At 37.6% G+C, this 19,140-nt stretch overlaps 1 protein-coding gene across 3 annotated transcripts in view; it reads left to right on the top strand.

Annotated features, from left to right (window-relative positions):
- The window catches only part of LOC129728746 (serine/threonine-protein kinase 32A), a 302,204-nt gene that overhangs the window by 243,303 nt on the left and 39,761 nt on the right, over positions 1–19,140 (top strand). For all 3 annotated transcript variants that reach the window (XM_055687205.1, XM_055687202.1, XM_055687211.1), the window contains exon 7: positions 5,731–5,768. In XM_055687205.1, the coding sequence (XP_055543180.1) occupies positions 5,731–5,768 (38 nt within the window). The remainder of the gene's footprint in view (positions 1–5,730; positions 5,769–19,140) is intronic.

Here is a 19,140-nt window from a genome sequence, read left to right as displayed (position 1 = left end):
TTCTCTCTCCTGACTTACGCCGATCGGGGGTGACATAGTTGCTGAAAAGGCGCTGTAGGCGACCTACCCTGGCCATGACCTTACTGCTTCGGCATAGACCACTATGGGACCAAATAGGCGACTACTCCATTTTGGACGAGGATTGCGGCCGGAAGGGGGCCCAATCAACGAAGAATGGAGAATGGACTATCTAATCCCTTCGCGTGAGGTGGCATCCAGCGGCCTCCACAGAAAAAGAACCCAACACGCCAGTTTCCACAACGGATATAACGGTCAGTGGTCCCTTGGTAGTCAAGGCCTCTGACAAGAGCAGGGACAGGCGGCCTAGGGTGGCAGCGCTTTCCGAACAGCTCGATGCTATCATCGAGTTCCAGGGATCTGAAGCAGGGTCTCCCCCTGCTTTGGGCTATCATCGACGAAGCACAAAAGGAGTACGCCGAACTTGTAGCTAGGGCTAAAGCCTCATTATGCCCTTCATTCGCCGCGAGAAGCGGTTGGTGGAGCTAGCCTTTCTGGCTGGAACATCGACCAGAGCGGTGACTGTGGAAAACCCATGGGTTACCTTAGTAGGAAACAGGCGCCAGGAAGGAAAAGGCATCTAGACGGAGCGCGGCGAAAAAAATATCCGCCAAAGGACAACAAGGCGAGGAGCAGGGAATACACCCTCATGCTCAAGACTGACAGGTCTAAGTACGCTGAAGTCTTGAAGAAAATGAGAAGTAAACTAAGCTCAAGAATTTGGGAGCGGATGCGCGGACCATCCGTCGATCTCGCACTTGCGAGATGATTTTTAAGACCCAAAAGGATGCGCAGAACAAGGGCGCTTCCTACGAAGTGGTAGCCTAGCAAGTCCTTGGCAAAGAGGTGCAGGTTCGGGCACTCACTCTCCAGCTTAAAAACCTGGATGAAATCACCGAGGGGTGCGCTGCTGCACAAGCCCTCAAAGATAAGTGCAGGGTGGAGGTGGCCACTGAGTCAATCCGCCTCCGAAAGGGTCCAGAAGCTGACGGGCTTAGTGCCGTTGGTGGTGGCGGGTCACTTTAACGTTTGGGCTGTTGAGTGGGGAAGTCGCTGTTCGAACTAGAAAGAAAACACCTAGTTGGAAACTTTCAGCAACATTGGGATCAAATGTACATACCTACAGCAGAAATAGTGCGAAGTCGATCATCGATGTGTCGTTCCATAGCTCAGGACTGATATTGAACTGGAGGGTAGACGATGCTTAAATAGGTACAATCATCATGAAATCTCACATGCTTCTTGGCTTTGCGGACGACATCGATATCATCGGTATCAACCGTAAGGCCGTGGAGGAGGCTTTCGTACCTTTTAGGAGAGAAGCAGCGAGATTGGGACTAGTCATTAACTCTGCAAAAAAGAAATAAATAGTAGCTGGCAGAGAGCGTGGGAGTCCCCGTGGTGTTGGTGCTGAGGTGGAGATCGGTGGGAACGATTTGAAGTGGTTGACGAATTCGTTTATCTTGGTTAGCTTGTGACATGTAACAACGATATGAGCCGTGAAGTGAAACGACGAGTTGCAGCTGCGAACAGGGCTTTCTACGGACTGCGTAACCAGCCAAGGTCCCGTAGTTTGCGAATTCGTACAAAACTAGCGCTGTATTCAGTAGAGAACCAGGAAGAGGCCGTCGACTCCGTGGAAGGCCTCGCACGCGGTGGATGTGCGCGGTGGAAGAAGATGCACGATCTGCTGGTGTACGAGGAGACTGGAGAGTGGCTTGGGCAGCCAGACAGAAGAAGCTGGACATCTCTAATTCGTTCGGCCCTAGACCGGTTAACGGTCCGTTAGCCAACAAAGTAAAAGTAAGGAAGTACTTCCAAAATCGAGTACTTGCTTACAATACGGAGGAGGGTCAGAAGTGAGTCCCAATTACCGCAGTAGTTCCTCACTGTTCTATCCTGGGCCCAGTGTTGGGGAATGCTATGTACGACGGGGTGTTGAAACTCAAGTTCCCTGTAGGAGTTGTGATCGCCGGCTTTGCAGACTACATAACGCTAGAGGTCTACGGCGAGTCGATCGAGGAGTTGACGGCCGCGCACTGTATACGCAAAGTCGAAGCTGGGATGCACTCCAGGGAACTGGAGCTAGCGCTCCATAAGACGAAGGTCACGGTTGTGAATAATCACAAATCAGAGCGACAGGCAGTGGTCAGATTCGGAGACTGCACTATTACCTCAAAGCGATCTTTAAAGCTCTTGGGTGTTATGGTTCACGATAAGCTCACATTTAAGAAACATGTCATGCTTGCTATCTCGAATGATGTCGAACAGTTCAGCAGTGAATGGCAGCAAGCGTAAACTTCTTGCCAGCGTGGTTTCATCCATACTTAGGTATGGAGGCCCAGTGTGGTCCAAAGCGCTAAGTACTAACAGTTATCGTGGCAAACTGGAAAGTACCTACGGCCCATGTGCCTGAGGGTTGCGAGTGCGTTCCGCACAGTGTCATACGGCGCAATCTGCGTCCTGTCCGGCATGATGCCTATCAGCATAGCCATTAGGGAGGACGTAGAATGCTTCGACCAACGTGACACAAGGGGCATACGAGGTACCAGAAGAACACTATCGATGATCAGTGTGTGCAGCCGCCTCTCCAATAGTCCTAGAGTTGCAAAGCGAGCGACAGGTTTACCACCGACATGCCAGTGTTAGCTAACCGCCAGTCTTCAGGTTAGGTAGTTTATTAGCTAGGAGACTTGATAGAGCCAGCAAGTTGCACAGGCACAGACAGAAGCAGCGGTCGTTCCGGGGAGTATTATGGGCTGGCGACTGGAGGGTTTTTAGTGGGTCAGACCCCACACTACCTGATTGGTCTCTCAAGTGTTTGGTAGTAAATTTTCCCTCAAAATGAAAAAAAAGGATCTCGGAGACATTCCGGCATCCGTCAGCATGCACCTACACATTTCAATGATGTACCGGTTGCGGCGCTCCGCCGCTCTTTATTGTTGTGGTGAATATCCGGCCGTGGAGTCGAGGTGGATTCTATGCTTGTGATAAAACTCTATCAGTGCTTCCCTCGAATAATTTTCTTTCCGATCAGATCTAATCTTTCCGAACTGAGTATGGACGCATTGCAGTACTCCAAGAACCGGTCAGTGGCGTCCAATTTTCCCTTAAAGAAGAAAACAGAACAGTAGCGCCCCTGATTATCTACAGAAGTTAACAAGCAACTAAATCGAAAAGCAATATGTATTCATTTTCTGGTTGTTTTTTTTTTTTTTTTCTTCACGCCGAGAAGAGCGTCAATGAAATTAGTCAACCAATGAACGGGTCGAGATCAACAGTATTTAAAATTAAGAAGGCCTGGGAAAGAGCATTCGATTATACGTGTGAAACATTTTTGTTCGAGGGTAAAAATTTATAAAAATTAGGGTAAAACAAGTTTAGAGTGTAGTATTTACGTGTGCAAAATTTCACAATAATCGGTTCAATGGTTATTGAGATGTCATGGAAACAAGAAGAAAATCGCTAGAGAATTTTGCGCGTCCTCATGGGAAATCTGACTGCGACCTTGAGATGGATCGGAAGACAACTGGGCGTCACCTAGTTCCGCCTGGTTCGTTCAAGCTGTACCGAGAGTGGTTAACGAAACGGATGCGCTTGATAGCGGATGACGAATACCAGGACTGGAGTTCTACGTTCCGGAAGATATAAAGAAGAAGAAAGTGTACAAATTCGCCAAAAAATACTTGCTCTGGCATGCCCTACGCCAAAGCGGTAAACTGAGTAAACTGTTCATCACAACGGGTACCATCAACAGCGAAATTTATCGCACCGAGTGCCTCCGGAAGCGTCTGTTGCCCTTCCTGCGGTCCAAAGGAGGCGAGTCATTATTTTGGCCAGACCTGGCATCATGCCATTACTCGCGATCGACGCTGGATTGATACAAAACCAAAAACCGCCAACTCCCCAAATTCACCAAAGCTCAAGAGAGAGCTCGAATTTCGTTCAAGGTATTTGAGAACGAGTTGAGATTCATGACAGAATGGATCGAAGTGACCAAAAGGTCGGCTTCACCATTGCACAAAATGTAATGAGGGGTCCGCAGGAGAAAGAGCGGGCTTTCAGTGATGGAAAAAAAACTTCAAAAAGGAATTATGCCGAAACATAATCCTAACTTTAATGAAATAATGAAAGTTTCAAGTAAATTTTTGGCGAACACTTTTGTCTGGTGGGTTTTTTCGAGTACAGGCCTTAAGAAAATACAGGAATGGCCGAGAAATGTTACAGAGTTTTAGGAGAAGGAAGTTTGTCCGTCTAGTTGCCCTCATTTGAATCTACTCGGCTCTTTTCTGTGCAGTGTCGTTGAATAGGATATCGAAAGAGCTTCTCACACAAAAATCGCTTCGCATAAGTTCACAATCACGGAAGTGATGACTTAATTAGACCGCATTATGCTGAAACGACTTTGCTGGAGGAAGCGAATAACTACAGCCGTCAAAAAAGTAGGCAAACTGTACAAATGAAATCATTGCATAACACCGGAATGTTTAAAAGAAAACGAATTAACAGAGGGCAATCAAAGAACTGATTTTTAAAAAAATGAATCGTTCGCACCTTGCACACTATTGGTAATTATAAAACTAAAGGGTTTTCGATGCAGACAACTTTCAACGGGTTACATTTTTTTGGAAGCTAGGCTACCTTAATTAATTAATTCTTCTGCTCGGGATCCCGCCTCAACAATGTTACATATAGATTGTTACACAGTTTAAACTTTGATTTCACATGCTGCAAACAGCCAGTCTCTAACTTGAAAGTGGTGCCAAACTTGACCGCCACCGTCGACTGTATAATAATAGCAGAGGTATAATAGTAAACTTTAACTAGTTACAGTACAGTCTCCAGCAAAATCAAGTGGATAAATTTCCAACAAGTACTTTTCTCTTGGCTTCCCTTGAGAGCCTCGAGCACTATTGTGAACGGATGTTTACGGAAGTGGTATTTGCCGTTGGTTTCCATTATTGCAAGAGTACCAAATTCTTCTGTGCAAAGCAGCTGTAAGTACTGGAGAAGTGCTTGTCAAATATTTATGCCTCCAATGCAATGCTCACGGTCTTTCTCTCCATCAGACGGGATGTGTTTCCGGCTCCCACTATGACTATGGAATTTACGAGGTCAAACAGGTTGGTCAGCAGACCAGAGCTCAAATTACACAAATTTCTCCAGTAGAACTAGCTCTTCTTTGTTTCGCTAGCTGACAGTGTATGTGTTTGCATTTCATCATAAAGTTGGTCGGACTATACATGAACTTAAAATTTATTGAAACGCTTTAAGCAACATACCTTGCTCTAGCTTATTTAGGGACGTTTCAGAAGCACAGCTAACGAAAAAGTTGGCTGTTCCATTCTCCGTTGGATAACTAACACGGATGAATATTTTACCATTAAGGTCGACAGGGCTTAAGTTGACGTTAATGCAAATGCACACCACGCTGCGGGGAAGTTTTTGCGCTGTGGGACACCAAATTCATTCGCCAATAGCAGAACCGACCAGGCGTCTCCGTTGTGATGATTTTGCTCATATGCGGAATATGGAACGTTTGCGCTACGTATACGGCGATCTACCGCAGTCCTCGTTATCCTGAAAAATTTATACTCATTTTATTACCTCATTTGTTTTCAGACACAATCTTATACTTATCACTTATTCATGCATGAGTTTAGCTTGTTTGCGTTCCCTCTAACGTGCTCTTTGTTTCTCTTTTTTCCACAGGGATATCAAACCGGACAACATATTACTGGATGAGGAAGGTTGGTGCTTGAAAACTATATTTTCCTCGGCGCAGAAGAAACAGCTTCCACGTGCTGGTAACATCGTTAAGATGTAGAAACATTGTTTCAGTCTTGCTGGCAATTATTTTGCGAAAGCTTAAATTAAAACTCATATCTTATGTGATATATACACCGTATATCGACGAAAGTTTCATAACATCAATTAACTGGAACAACTTTCCGCAGTTTTCGGTAATCTACCCAAGATCCTAATTTAAGTTCTATAAAGACAGCAGAAAAGTTTGCAACAAGGCTCTCTCCTAATTAGGTTAATCGATTCCCTCCCCATCGTGTGCTCGAATTTATTGCTATATTGCTCGAGCACTATTTGCACTGCTCGCAAGGTAAAACTTGGTAAACACGAACCTGCAATGGGGTTAATCTGATTTCGATGTTCACACCGTCGAATCAGTGGCGACCAACAGCCAACGTGAAAATGGATCGTCGTTTGGCTTGCTTGCCATCAACGAGAGAAACCATAATCCCTCCAACATCACTCGCTGAACGGGGGAAAACAAGATGTCGATGCCGTTAAGTATGGATTACCACAACTCGCTGGCTGTGGTTTTTGTTCTCTTTTTGCACAAAGAGCACTACATCTTGGTGAATACTTTCCGAATGAATGTTTGCGATATAAAGGATACCACTTAAGAGGACAAGCAAATTGGCCTAAAGTAGGGTAATTCGATGGAGAGGCAGATCGTTGGAATATTGGAAAGTGGTTGATTCATGGCGTGATAATTTTTTTAACCAATAAAATGTTAATTGTTTTAATAATATGTGTATGAATGAAGCTATTCTACGCTACATCGAGAGTCGATGTTCTTGTTTTATGTCCAAGTCGTGTATTGTCCAAGTTAACCTCCAAATAAATGTAAAAGATTATTTCTCAATGGCGCTTTTTAACCTCGAGAAATAATAAGAAAATATCACCTAACTCTAAAACAACGTACGAGGAGACTTCTTTAATCAATCTCGATGAAACTCTACAATTGAACAGATGTTTTACAGAGACAATGCAAAAGGGTTAAACCATAAGAAGTGATCACGAAAAAGCACTAACTTGTTAACGACCATCACAGATTTTGCTTAAAGTTCATCTAGTGTCACTTTGGAAAAATTCCAATTTTGATATCGACTAGATTACCCCTGCTCTGTGCGTTGTTGTAAAATAACGCATTTTTTGTTCAAAACCTCTTTTTTTGTTCTTACAATTTACAGACTTTTGTAAAAATAGAGCAAAAAAAATCATTTTTGATCGGAATTGTTGCCTGATAGTTTATTTTTGTATTTTAAAATGAGATTTGCATTTTTTGGCAAATGCAGTCAATTTTATTTTGATTTTGATAGTTTAATCATGTTCCTCAAAAAAAATTACGTACAAAAAACATATCACCCTGAGATAATATGAGTTGATCTCGAGATTTTAACGAAAATACTTTTAAACTTCTCTATTTTCATAAGAAGAGAACAACCCTAAAGAACATCCCAAAAATTATTTTTTGGATTTCCGTGGTTAACGAAAAATCCAAAAAAAACTTTTCTTCTTTTCAACAGTATTACCATTTTTTTAAATAATTCCCCAAAATTGAGTTTTTTATTAAAAATTCGTGGGTTTTTCCTTTTCATTTTCGTTTTTTCTTTGTTGCACTTACGCCGCTATTTTGTTTTGAATTGTTTTGTTCGACGGTATACTTAATTCAAAAAAAAAAAAAAAATTGTATTTCATTTTTCCGCACACGACATGGCGAAATGAAAGCTTTCTCTGCTTCTATTGTTGCACATAATATGATGTTTCCTTGCGCACGCCCAGCGCACCTGTCCTCAATACAGCTCACAAACAACTATTCGCAGCTTTAGCCGCTTCAAGAAGGGAAACGTAAGTTTTTTAGGCCAACTCATTCCAATGCAAAACAATACGTTTTTGATGTTTTCGTCAAGCTTACAAATCATCGATTAAAAGTTATTATGTGATTAAACGGAAAAAACAGGCAACACTATTGCAAAAGGAGAAAAAATTGTCTTTTTAACCAGGAAAAACGGACATCAGTTTTCATTCGGATTTGTTTCAGAGATTTCACATTTTATTCGTCGTTTTTGTGTTATCCTGTTTTTCTCTGTTTTTAAAATTTCATATATATTGTTTTTTTTTTCTGTTTTCCACTCAGGTTGTTTTTTTTTCTTTTCTTTTCTTTTCCTTGGTCCTCTGTTTTCCTTACGTTTTATTTGTGTGCACTATTTTGAGATGTATTTTTCGTTCAGTCCTACTTTTCGGTTTTGTCGTTTTCTGTTTCACATTTTCTCTGTTATTTAGCATTTTCGGTTGATAATTTATACTGTTTTCCATATGCTCCATTTCATCTATTTTCTGTGCTTTTTGATTTTCACTTGTTTGTTTTTTGTGCATTATTTTCTATCTGTTTGACTGCTCATTTGTTATTTCAAATGATTAATTCCAGTGCTTGAGTGCTTTTGTTTATTTATTTGTCTTTTATCTGCTTTTTTTCTACTGTTTATTGTCATTAACTAATTAAATAAAGTAGCGTTTTTTTGTAATTGAGTGTTGATGTTGTTCATTTTAAGTTTTTAGTATGTGCTGTTCTTTAATTTTTTCGTTCATCTGAAAATATCTGTTTTTTTACTCGTTTCTTTATTTTTGATGTAACATTTCGTTATTGTTTCATGGTTTTCGTTATTCTGTTCTCTTTTTTCAGTTACTTGACTTCGTTTAGTTACTTGACTTGTTTTAGTTACACATTGTTTCAATTTTAACAAATTTTCTGGTTGCTTTTTTCTGTATTTTTATCTTAGTATTTTCAGGAAAATTTTGTTTGTTTGTGTACTTGTTATATCTGTTTCCTTGTTCTTGTCTTTACTGTTTTTTCTTTTGGTTTTTATATACTTCATTTTTCTATTTTGTTATTGTGATATCTCTTTTGATTCGTATTTTAGAGTACAGGTTTCTTTTTGTTCTAGAATTTTTTGTTCATTAGGAATGTTGAGGGGTTGTTTTGGTTCGTTCGGTACTCTGTTTTTTATGTTGTTGTTTTTCAATTTCATGTTTTCCTAATCATTTGTTCTAGTGTTTTTTTTTTGTTTGTGTCTGTTTACTGAGCTTGTCTGATTTACCGGTATTTTGTATTTTCGTTTCTCTAATTATATATTTTTCGAACTGTTTTTTTCTGTTTCGCCTTCATGTGTTTTCCGCATGACTGGTTTTGTATTTTTCTTCTTCATTTGTTTTTAAGTTTTTGTTTTTCCATTTTTCTGTTTCCATTTGTTTTTATGTTTTCGTATTTTACTGTTATTCTGTTTTCTGCTTTTTTGATTTTATAATACAATTTTTAGTCTTTTCTCTCTTATTCTTTTATTATTCAAACCCTTTTACTTTGTTTCAGATTTTTTGTTTTTTGTTTCCTGTTTAATTTTTCAACACTATTTATTGGTTTGATGCTTTATTATTCCTTTACTTGTTTTTCTGCTGCTTCTATTTTCGTTTATTTTCATTTGCCGTTTTTCACTTTTAGTACTTTTTCCTGGTCGTTGACCTTTATTCGTCCTTTATTTCTCTGTTACTCCGTTATTGTGTATCGATTCTGATTAAAGAAGTTTCGTCTTGCGTTCCTCTGGCCAGTTTTATTGATGAAAGGGACTTATTTTTTGTTAAGTTGAAGTCACGCAAAGCTATTATAGAATGCGACGTAGAAGAAAGGTAAATAGTGGAGTGCCTTTTTTTGACATCGAGTAGCCTGATTCTACTAAAATTCGAACCTACGACCATTCGCTTTACAAAGCGGAGTATTTCCCGTTGCAACTACGCAGCTCCATGGATTTTTGGATACAGGTGTGCTATTTCCTGTTTATTGTTTTTGCGTTATTTTTCTATTTTTGGATTAGTCTGTTTATATTGGGTTTTATGTTTTTTTCTCTGTTTTGTTGTTTTAGTGATACTCTGTTCTGTGCATGTTTGAATTTGTGTTTTTTTTTCAATTGTTTTTCAGTTTTCAGGCTTTCGTTTTTCTGTTGTTCCTTTTTGTTCTATTTTGTTTTTGAATTTTACTGTTATTTTATTTTCTGTATTTCTTTCCTTCTATAATTTAAATTTTAAATTTTTTTCTCTTTATTATTTTACTTTTATTTTTTTCCGTATGTTTAGATTTAATGTTGCTCTGTATTTCTGTTGTTCCGTTATTCATTTTCATTGTCCTACGTTTTCCAACTGTTTTATATCATCTGTCCAATGTATGTATTTTTTTCTTTTTTGTGTGCTGTTTCCTTTTTAATTTTTTTATCACTTATCAGTTTTATTAATTATGGTTCGTTTACTAGTTTCTCTGTTTTTTTTAATCTATTTCTTTTCTTTTGTTCAATTTTAGTACTCTTGCCTGGTCGTTGACCTTTACTCCTCTATTATTTTTTACTCTACTATTCCGTTACTGTGTTATCGCTGGCGGCTTGGATTTTGGAGTACACGGTTTTACTGTTTTTCAGATTGGCTGTTTCTTGTTGTTTTTTTTCTGGTAACTTTATTTTTATTGTTTTTGAGCTTCGTGTTTTACTATTCACTTTTCTGATTTTTTATTTATCGTACTCTACAGGTTTTCTGAAGTTTTTTTTTCCCTCTAACTGTTTTTTGAATTTTTTTTAAATTTTGCTGTTATAGTGCTGCTCTGTTCTCCGCTAGTCGGGTTTTATGGTTTCTTTTTTTTTTCAATTGTTTTTTAGTTTTCTGTCTTCTATTTTCCTGTTGTTCTTGTTTCATTTTAGTTTTGTATTCTTCTGTAATTCTGTTTAAACTTTTTTTGCTTTCATAGTGTCCAGTTTTCAGCTTTCTTTTCTTTATTATTTTTTTCCATTTATTTGTTTTCTTTGTTAGATTTTATGCTGTTCTGAATTTCTTTTGTTCCGGTATTACAATTCAATGTCATTTGTTTCCGGGTTTTTTTACAGCATCGGTTTCCTGTGTTTCTGATATCTGTTTTGGTTTTTGTTTCCTGTTTCATGTTTATCGTTGTTCATTAGTTTGATTGTATATCAGTTATTTTGATTGATATTTTAATTTTTTTTCGTATTATTACCGTATTTTTGTTTTAATTTGTATCTTTATTTATTTTTAATATTTTTACGTTTTCCTTTTGCCAGTTTTATTTGTTATTCTGTTATCACTTTGGATGTAGATTTTGGGGTTTATATTATTAGCTTGTTTATTTTTCTGTTATTTTTTCATGTATCCTTTTTTTTCACTGCACGTGTTTCCGTTCTCCCGTTTTTACGTTTTCAATGCACTTTTTTCGTTGATTTTTTTATGTTCTTGTTTTTGTTGCTTTTTGCATGTGTGTTTCTAATTTCCTGTTTGCTGTCTGTCTGTTTCCGGTTTTTTAGTCTCGACTTTTTTTTTAGTTTTTCTGCAGTTGTTCTTACTTTTTTCTTTGTTTTGCTGCTGTTCACTGCTGCCAATTTTTAGTTTTTTTTATTATGTCTGTTTTCTTCGTTTTTGAGATATGTACTAATACATTACGTTAACCCTATTTTATTTGTCGTTCAATCATTTCGTTATTCTGTTATCACTACGAGTTTCAATTCTGGAGCTTGTAATTTTCAATTGGTTTGTTTCCTGGAATTTTTTAATATTGAATATACCTGTTTCTTCTGTTTATTTTCATTTCTTTGTACTTCTGATTTTCTGTTTTTAATTTTACGTTCAATGTTTTTCGGTTTTCTTTGATTTATTTTTTTTATATTGATGGTTCTTGAACTAAATTTCTATTTTTAACAACGGCTTCTTCCGTTAACACGCAAGTTCATTAAGCAGACAGTATGTGAAGTAAAGAGAGCGAAAAGTAAGCGAATTGGAAACATGATACAGATTTGAAAAAATATACCGCATCCCGACGGGACCTGAACCCGCAATCTCCCTGTCTCCGGCATGGTGTTTTGACATTCCTTTCAGTCTATAAAAAAATAACGCTTGCACAGCAGTATGTAGTTAGGGATGATCAATAGAATAAGTCGGCAGTGGAATGTGATACGATGTAGATTGTGGAACAGTACCACCGTCCCCCGTAGCTTAATTGGTCAAAACACCATGCCGAAGACAGGAGATGGCGGGTTCATGTCCCGTCGGGATGCGGTATATTTTTCCAAATCTGTATCGTATTTCCAGTTCGCTTATTCTTCGCTCTCTCTACTTCACATACTGTCTGCTCAATGGACTTGCTTTTTGATTTTGCTGTTTATCTATATTTTAGTTTACAAAAAAAGAAATCTCTGTATTGTTTCCTTTTTAGATTTATGTTTCCTGTTCATTCTTTGTATTTTTTTTGTTCTGATTAAATTGTGATGTTTCCAACTTTTGGATTCCTATTTTCCCTGTTTTTCTGATTTTTCAAATGTTACTTTGTGTTTTGCATTTCTCTTCTTGTTTTATTTGTAAGTTAACCAGGTTTACTGTTATACAAGGATTTTTTTTATGTTTATATTTTCTCTTTCTTTTTTCAACGTATCGATTTACTATGTGCATATATCAGATTTCGTATTTACTCTGCTTTTTATAAGTTTTAATTTTCTAGTTGAACTATTTTTATGTTTTTCCCTTTTTGTTTAATCTTTTTTATTTCCCAGCAGTTTTGTTTTCTTTATTGGAAACTTTGCAGTTTTCTTTTTTTTTTGCATTACTACATGGTTGTTTATTTGCAATATTGATTGAGTGATTTTTTCTCTGTAGTTGTGTGTATTTATTATTTTGAGATTTTGTTATTCTATTATTCTATTGGTCTGTCCGTTTGCTATTTAGGTTTAATGTTTGTACTGTTTGTGTTTCTTTGTTTTATGTTTTTTTTCCTTTTCATGTTCCACATTTCAACTGTTTATTTGTTATTATTTTATTTTGATAGTCTATTTACCTGTTATTTTTCCATTTAGTTTTACTATTTTTTTGTTATCCTTTTTTGTTTTTCTATAATTTTTTTATTTGTTTTTCTGATTCCATGTAATATTTTTGTTTCAACAAGATCTGTTCACTACACTACATCACTACACACTACAGCGCTCCTACTTTCTCATTTTTTTCCTCGTATGTATATATTTATCTAATTGACAGTTTTATTGGTGATTTCCTAATGATTACTAGTTTCCTGATATTTTGCCCTATTGTTTGATTGATTGATAATTTTTATTTGAGACCTTTTAACCATAATGGCCATTCGGGTATTTTGCCCTATTGTTTTATTCTTTCGTTTTGCTGTTTTTTCGTTTTTCATAGTTTTCCTGTATTATGTTTCTTCGTTTATATGCTTTTTGTTTTATTGTTTTTAATGTGTTATGTAGTTTGATTCTATTTACCGCTGCTGTTCACTTCTGCCGCTTTTTTCTGTTTTTCATAATGTCTGTTTTCTTGGTTCTGTCTGTTATACTAACAGCTTACTTTTATTTTATTTGTATTTAGTTATTTCGTTAGTCTATTATCACTTTAAGTTCTGAATTTGAAGCTTTTGTTTTCAGGTAGCTTTTAATGTTTAATACCTTCCGTTTTTTCATTTGTGTTACTTTGGTTTTATGTTGTTCTCTTTTATTTTGTTGCAAGTGTTTCTGCTCTCCCGTTTTTTTGTGTATAATGAGTTGCCTACTTTACTCTGTTTTTTTTTGCAGTTATGTTTTTCTATTTTATTGCTTTTCTGATTTTTTGGTTTTATCTCGACTGTTTTTGTGTTTTATCTTTCTCTTCTTGATTTTTTCGGCCACTATTTTTCTACATTCGGTTTTCTGACAGCTTTTTAACTCTGCTGTTTTTCTATATTTTTTATTACTGCATTTTACTATTTTGTTTATTCCAACTGCTTTGTTTCATATGTTTTCCGTATTTGTATTTTTTTCAGTTCATATTTCTTGTATATCTTTTGAATTTTCAATAAATATAAATGAATAATTTGTGTTTTCTGGTTCTCTGTTTATTTTATTTGTGGTTTTCCAGGTGTACTTTTTTTCTGGGATATTGTTTGATTTTGTATTTTCTGATTTTATATGATTTTTTGAATATTCCTCTTTACAGTGTGCATATACCTGGTTTCGTATTCACTCTGTTTTTATTTTCCAGTTGACCTATTTTTCCGTTTTTCGTAATTCCACTCTTCACTGTTTTCTAGTGTTTTGGTTTGTCTACATTCGTGGTTTCTGCGTGGTACATCTACCTTTTTCGTTTCCTAGTTTTTGACTATTCGTTGTTTTCCTGTTACCCTTTTTTCATTTTCTGTTTCCTTTTTGTTTCTGACTTTGTAGTTTTCTGTTTCTTTTTTTTACAATTGCTTGATTTTCTTTTTCTTATTTTGATTAAGTGATTTTTTTTTCGTTGTGTTTTGGTTTAATAATCCTTCTGTAATATTGTTATTGTTTACTCTGTTATTGTTGTTGAAGTTGAATTTAATCGAAACGAACTCTAATATGTGATTACAGGAGAATGAGCGCTCCATCGAATTGGAAATTTTTGTAAAAGAAAGTTTTCTCTAAAATACTATATCAAAGCTTATATCGAACTTTAGATAAAAATTTCTTCCTAAACTCGTTATCTAGAAAACCGTCGAATGGTTAACCTTGCGTCTTCACCAATTCAATAGTAAAAGGAGGCGCACGGTTAACGTTCGCGTTGGAAACAAAATTCACAGGAATGGTAAAATAACAGTTATTTTTTTCAGCTTTAGTAAATCAGCGTTGACCAGTGTTATTTAATTTAATTTTTTATTTTATTTTATTTATTTTGTTATCTGTTTTTTTTTGTTTCTATTTCTCTTTTATCTGTTTCTGTTAGAATGTTTAATAGATTTCCTCTGTTTTTCTTTTCTGTTTTTTTCGTCGTTTTGTCAGTTTTTTCTTCACTGTTTATATGTTGGACTATCTTTTGTTTTATAATCCCTGGTTGTAGTTTTTCTTGGATTTATTTTTTCGTTTTTCTTACCATCTACTGTTCACTGTTTGCTATAATTTTTTATGAAAGTTTTAATTTACCTGTGCAAAACTCAAATTCCTAATTCGCAGCGTTGCCCAGAAAGCTTCTCACTCGTAGTCACAAAATTCATTAATATTATCAGCCCACAAGCTTCGAACCATAAGTTCCTCACATCTTTGCCGGCCCTAAAGGACACGTTTGACACAAATTAATTTTCCATCACGACATGTGTTTGCAAAATATATTTCCCATCAACAGCTGTCGGCTTTGTTGTCAACTCGTGTTGACGCCAAACATCACAGAGAGAATGGTTTGCCTTGCCCGTAGGTTCAATGTCGAGCTGCGACCCTTCATGCCGTTCAACGTTTTCTAGTTGTTTCGAAGGCCTGACAACGGCTGCGGAAAAGGTCGGACAAAGAGGGATGAAGATTTCCGGGCCACACACCACAATAGACTTATGGGATTATGTTGCAGTGGAGGAGAGTGTGGTGTGCGGGCGAAATTTTGTAAGATGTTCGTAATCTAATCTAGTCTGAAGTGAACTTCAACTGCCAGTTGATTTTCGTAGAAATTGTTCGTCTATCATCGTTTCCATGAAAACGAAGCGTGAGGGGAATCCGTGGTGGAAAGAGAAAAAAGTTCACTTGCTCTGGATACCATCAGAGCTCTTTTCGCTCAAAGCTTGGATTCTACATCAGTTTTAATTTGTTCAGATTTCCGCATTTCTCGCCAAACATGTGAAAAGGGCCCATATGCCATATGTAAACAAGCCAAATTTTCTCGTTTTTTGATCAATACAATCTGCTCTTACCAATAAGATTTATTGATAAAAGAATTCACTTTTTATCAAAAAATCTTATTTGTACGAGTAGATTAAGCTTGTATTCATTGAAAAACGTGAAATTGTGGCTTGTTTACATATGGCACATGGGCCCTTTTTACATGTTTAGCGAGATTTGTCTTGCCCAGCTTAAAATCAATCTGCTCTCTCTGAATGCAAAGCGACGAACTGCAAGGGAAGGGAAATTTATGACTTGCATTCCAGAATACCACCATTTGGTTCACTGTTATGACACCGATAACCATAAATTATTGAAATGTTGTTCGACATCAGTTTTTCCTCCGGGGGAAAAAATGGTAAATCAAAGAAATAGGATGATAAGTTCAAAGGATCGACCAAGATTGCTTCCATCTGCTTGGGAAGGAAATAATGAAATAAAAATTGTAATATCTTCTTATAGTGTCTAACTTTTCGCCTGACAATAATATCCCGACAATTGCCGGCAGTATTGATGGGTGGACGATCGAAGGGCCACTATTCATGTTACGCCTGGATATCGTCAGCAATTTGTCAGTGTCACGCCGTACTATGGATCTTCTCTATCGTCCTCACAACTTGAGTTGTTTGTAAGCGAATCTGCGGAAGAATGTGCGACGAGCCACAATATAATTTAATAAAATTGCCTCTCCAGTTTATGACAGCAGCGTCTTCGTTTGGTGTGGTGTGACAGCAGGCAGAGCAAATGTGAAGGGAATGGGAACCAACAACGGGTGGCTTGGCAGACTGAATTGGGATGACAGTGAGTCTGTCACAGGGAGCGCATCAAGAGTCATGATGTTATTTTTAGCGAAAGCAACATAAGCGAGTGGAAAGTTACACGCAGAGGCAACTGAATCTTGCTCTTCGTCTTGAAGAGGTAAAAATGTAACATTTTTAATCATTTTTCCACAACAACAAGAAAACATAATCTAGGATAAGTTGAAAGTTGCTTTCGTTTTAAAGCCGACTAGACAAATCGATTTTTATCTTGCCATCAACAGCCACTTATCTTGCCCATATAATCCTCCAAACGGCTAGAAAAAAAGTGCACAGTAAGGCGACCTCCCGTGAAGACGACTTCATCATCACAAAACTCGATCCATGCCGGCCAACCGAGCCGGGAAAGTAGCCCACTTTTGGCATCTCATTACCATGCAATTCAAATATTTGCAGAGAGCTTACCATCCCAAACAGCGCGAAGAATTTTTTATTTATTTTGCTTTACCGTACCCATTGTAGAGAGCGGAAAAAAAATTCATCCGTCTGCCGGACGTCCGTTCTTTTGGAAGTAAATTGAAAACGATATTTTTTGCGCGCAATAAAGTTTTTTCTATTACATAATGTTACATAATGTACATTTATGTATTTTTTCTATTACATAATGTTGTTGGATTGAGGAGGGAATGTTCGTCGCTTTTTGAAGGTAATATTTAATCATCTTCATTTTCTATTTTCTTTTGAAATTTTCATTTTTTTTTGAAATTTTCATTCTAAACAACAGATAATATGTTGAGCACAATGTCCTTACTACTAATTATAACACAAGTTAACACAAAACACGCTTAAAACTAAACTTGTTCATGATTGCCATAATTAGTCTTTGCTCAAGAGATTCTCACAAACGAGTGCAATCAGAGGTTGTGGTGGCGCATGTTGATGTCCAAAGTGCTGAGAAGAGCATTTAATATCATCCTGAAGAAGGTCACTTATGAAGCACGCTCTAGCCATCCAACAGTTTCAAACTCAACAGCAAGTCTCGGTTGTAGATTTTTCCTCCCGAGATGCTGTGGAACGAAACGAGTAAATCTGCGTTGAACAGCTTCAACGTGTGTATTCCCATCCTGAATATTAGGTAATCGAAATAGGATAGTTTAGAGCACATTAGTATAAAATTTACATCGTTTATATACAGAAGAAAAATAAATGGTCCAAGATGACTCCCCTGAGGAACACCAAATACGTTTGGACATCATTTGGAGGTCGTCAGCTTCAGGAGATGCTGCTGGGTACACTCGAACAGTTGATAATCGGATTGGTGAACCTGTAGGAGACCTGGAGAAACAGCACAGCAATACAGCATAAGACAAGACCGCAAGACTCACACGAAACACGTGGTTCGATTCAGAGTGTCGATAGGTGATGGACAGCAAATCGTGTGACACGCCAGTTGAAGGAGAGTCCAATAATGCCGAAACAAGACTCCATCAACGCAAGAAACGCGAGCACTGCAGAGGCGAAAATATGCTTCTCCAGGCACGACAAGTGAGGTTTTTCTAAACTGGAGAACAAAATCAGCATCCGTACTGTGCCAATCCCTGCCATGTGCAACGACAAAGAAAGTAACCTGATAACCGATGAGACACTGCGTTGGAAACAACCATGCGTCGCAAACAACGTTCAACGTTGAACAACTAAGAGAATAAAGCCTAGAGAAAGATGGGCAAGCCGTAAATCCCTCAAGCTTGGACGAGGTTAGGGAAGCTTGTAAAGAGCTAAACATCACAAAGTAGGTGGAAAGGACGGCCTTCCAGCCTAACTTTTCAAAGCCGATGGTCAGCAACTGTTGCGTGAATTCCACCGGTGATCCATCTTGAAAGTTTGAGCCGAAGACAAACTACTACCGGACTAGTTAGACGGATTTATTCGTCTTTTTTATATAAAAGGCCATCGACTCGATTGAAGTAACTATTCGGGCGTAGCAAACCTCAATTCTTCTGTTTATAGATTTCGAGACGGCATATGATAGGTTGATGGTCAGGATAGCGGGCCCGTTCAGAAGCAAGATGACGGACTCTCAAACTTATTGTTTATCATTGCTTTAGATTGTGTAGCACTGAGAGCTGGCGTGCATTATCTTGAAATCAATTGCGGATAATATTGAAATCGCCGGAATGTACTGCAGAGCAGTAGAAAAGGCATTCGTGCCTTTTAGAGGGGAAGCAGTGAGTATTGGACAACGATCGGAAAACATCGTCAGAGCTGCCTCAGTTGCTGTTGGACCTAAAAAGCTAATCGAATAAATTTTAGAGTAAAGTCGCATTCCACCTCGACAGCAGAACGGATTGCTAAGAATTAAAAATCTAAACCTAGTTTAGTAATGTAAAATTGAGAATGAAACTAAAATAGGCATGCAGTAGTTTCCTTAAAATAAAGTGTTCTTAAATCTAATTGGCATGCATTTTCTGAGAAGCTAAACTAAACACATTTCATTCACATTCTCATTCTCCGAGTGGGACTTTGGACCCGCCTAAACTGGATTCTAATTTCCGCGTGGACCGAAGCCATCCCTACGGGTGTTGGGTTGGAGGCCCTTAACGCTATCGAAGATTTCACGGAAGGTAACGGACCTGAGCCCTACAGATTTTGACCACAGCAACCATTATTTTGATCTTTTGAGGTTAATGGTGATAGATGGGGGTATCTATGAAATAGTCGACGAATTTGTGTACTCTCGAGACGTGTGGCAACGCTGTTGATCGCGAAGTATAGAGATGGATAGCATCCACAAACAAGGCTTTTCGCGGTTTAGGTAGCCAGCTGAGATATTGCAGCATGCATGTCTGCACGAAGTTTACGCTTTGCAGGACGCTGAT

This window comes from Wyeomyia smithii, chromosome 1 (assembly GCF_029784165.1).
Source record: "Wyeomyia smithii strain HCP4-BCI-WySm-NY-G18 chromosome 1, ASM2978416v1, whole genome shotgun sequence".
In the NCBI taxonomy this organism is placed as follows: Eukaryota; Metazoa; Arthropoda; class Insecta; order Diptera; family Culicidae; genus Wyeomyia; species Wyeomyia smithii.
Note: the sequence above shows the minus strand (reverse complement) of the source record. Positions and strands in the feature narration are given on the sequence as shown.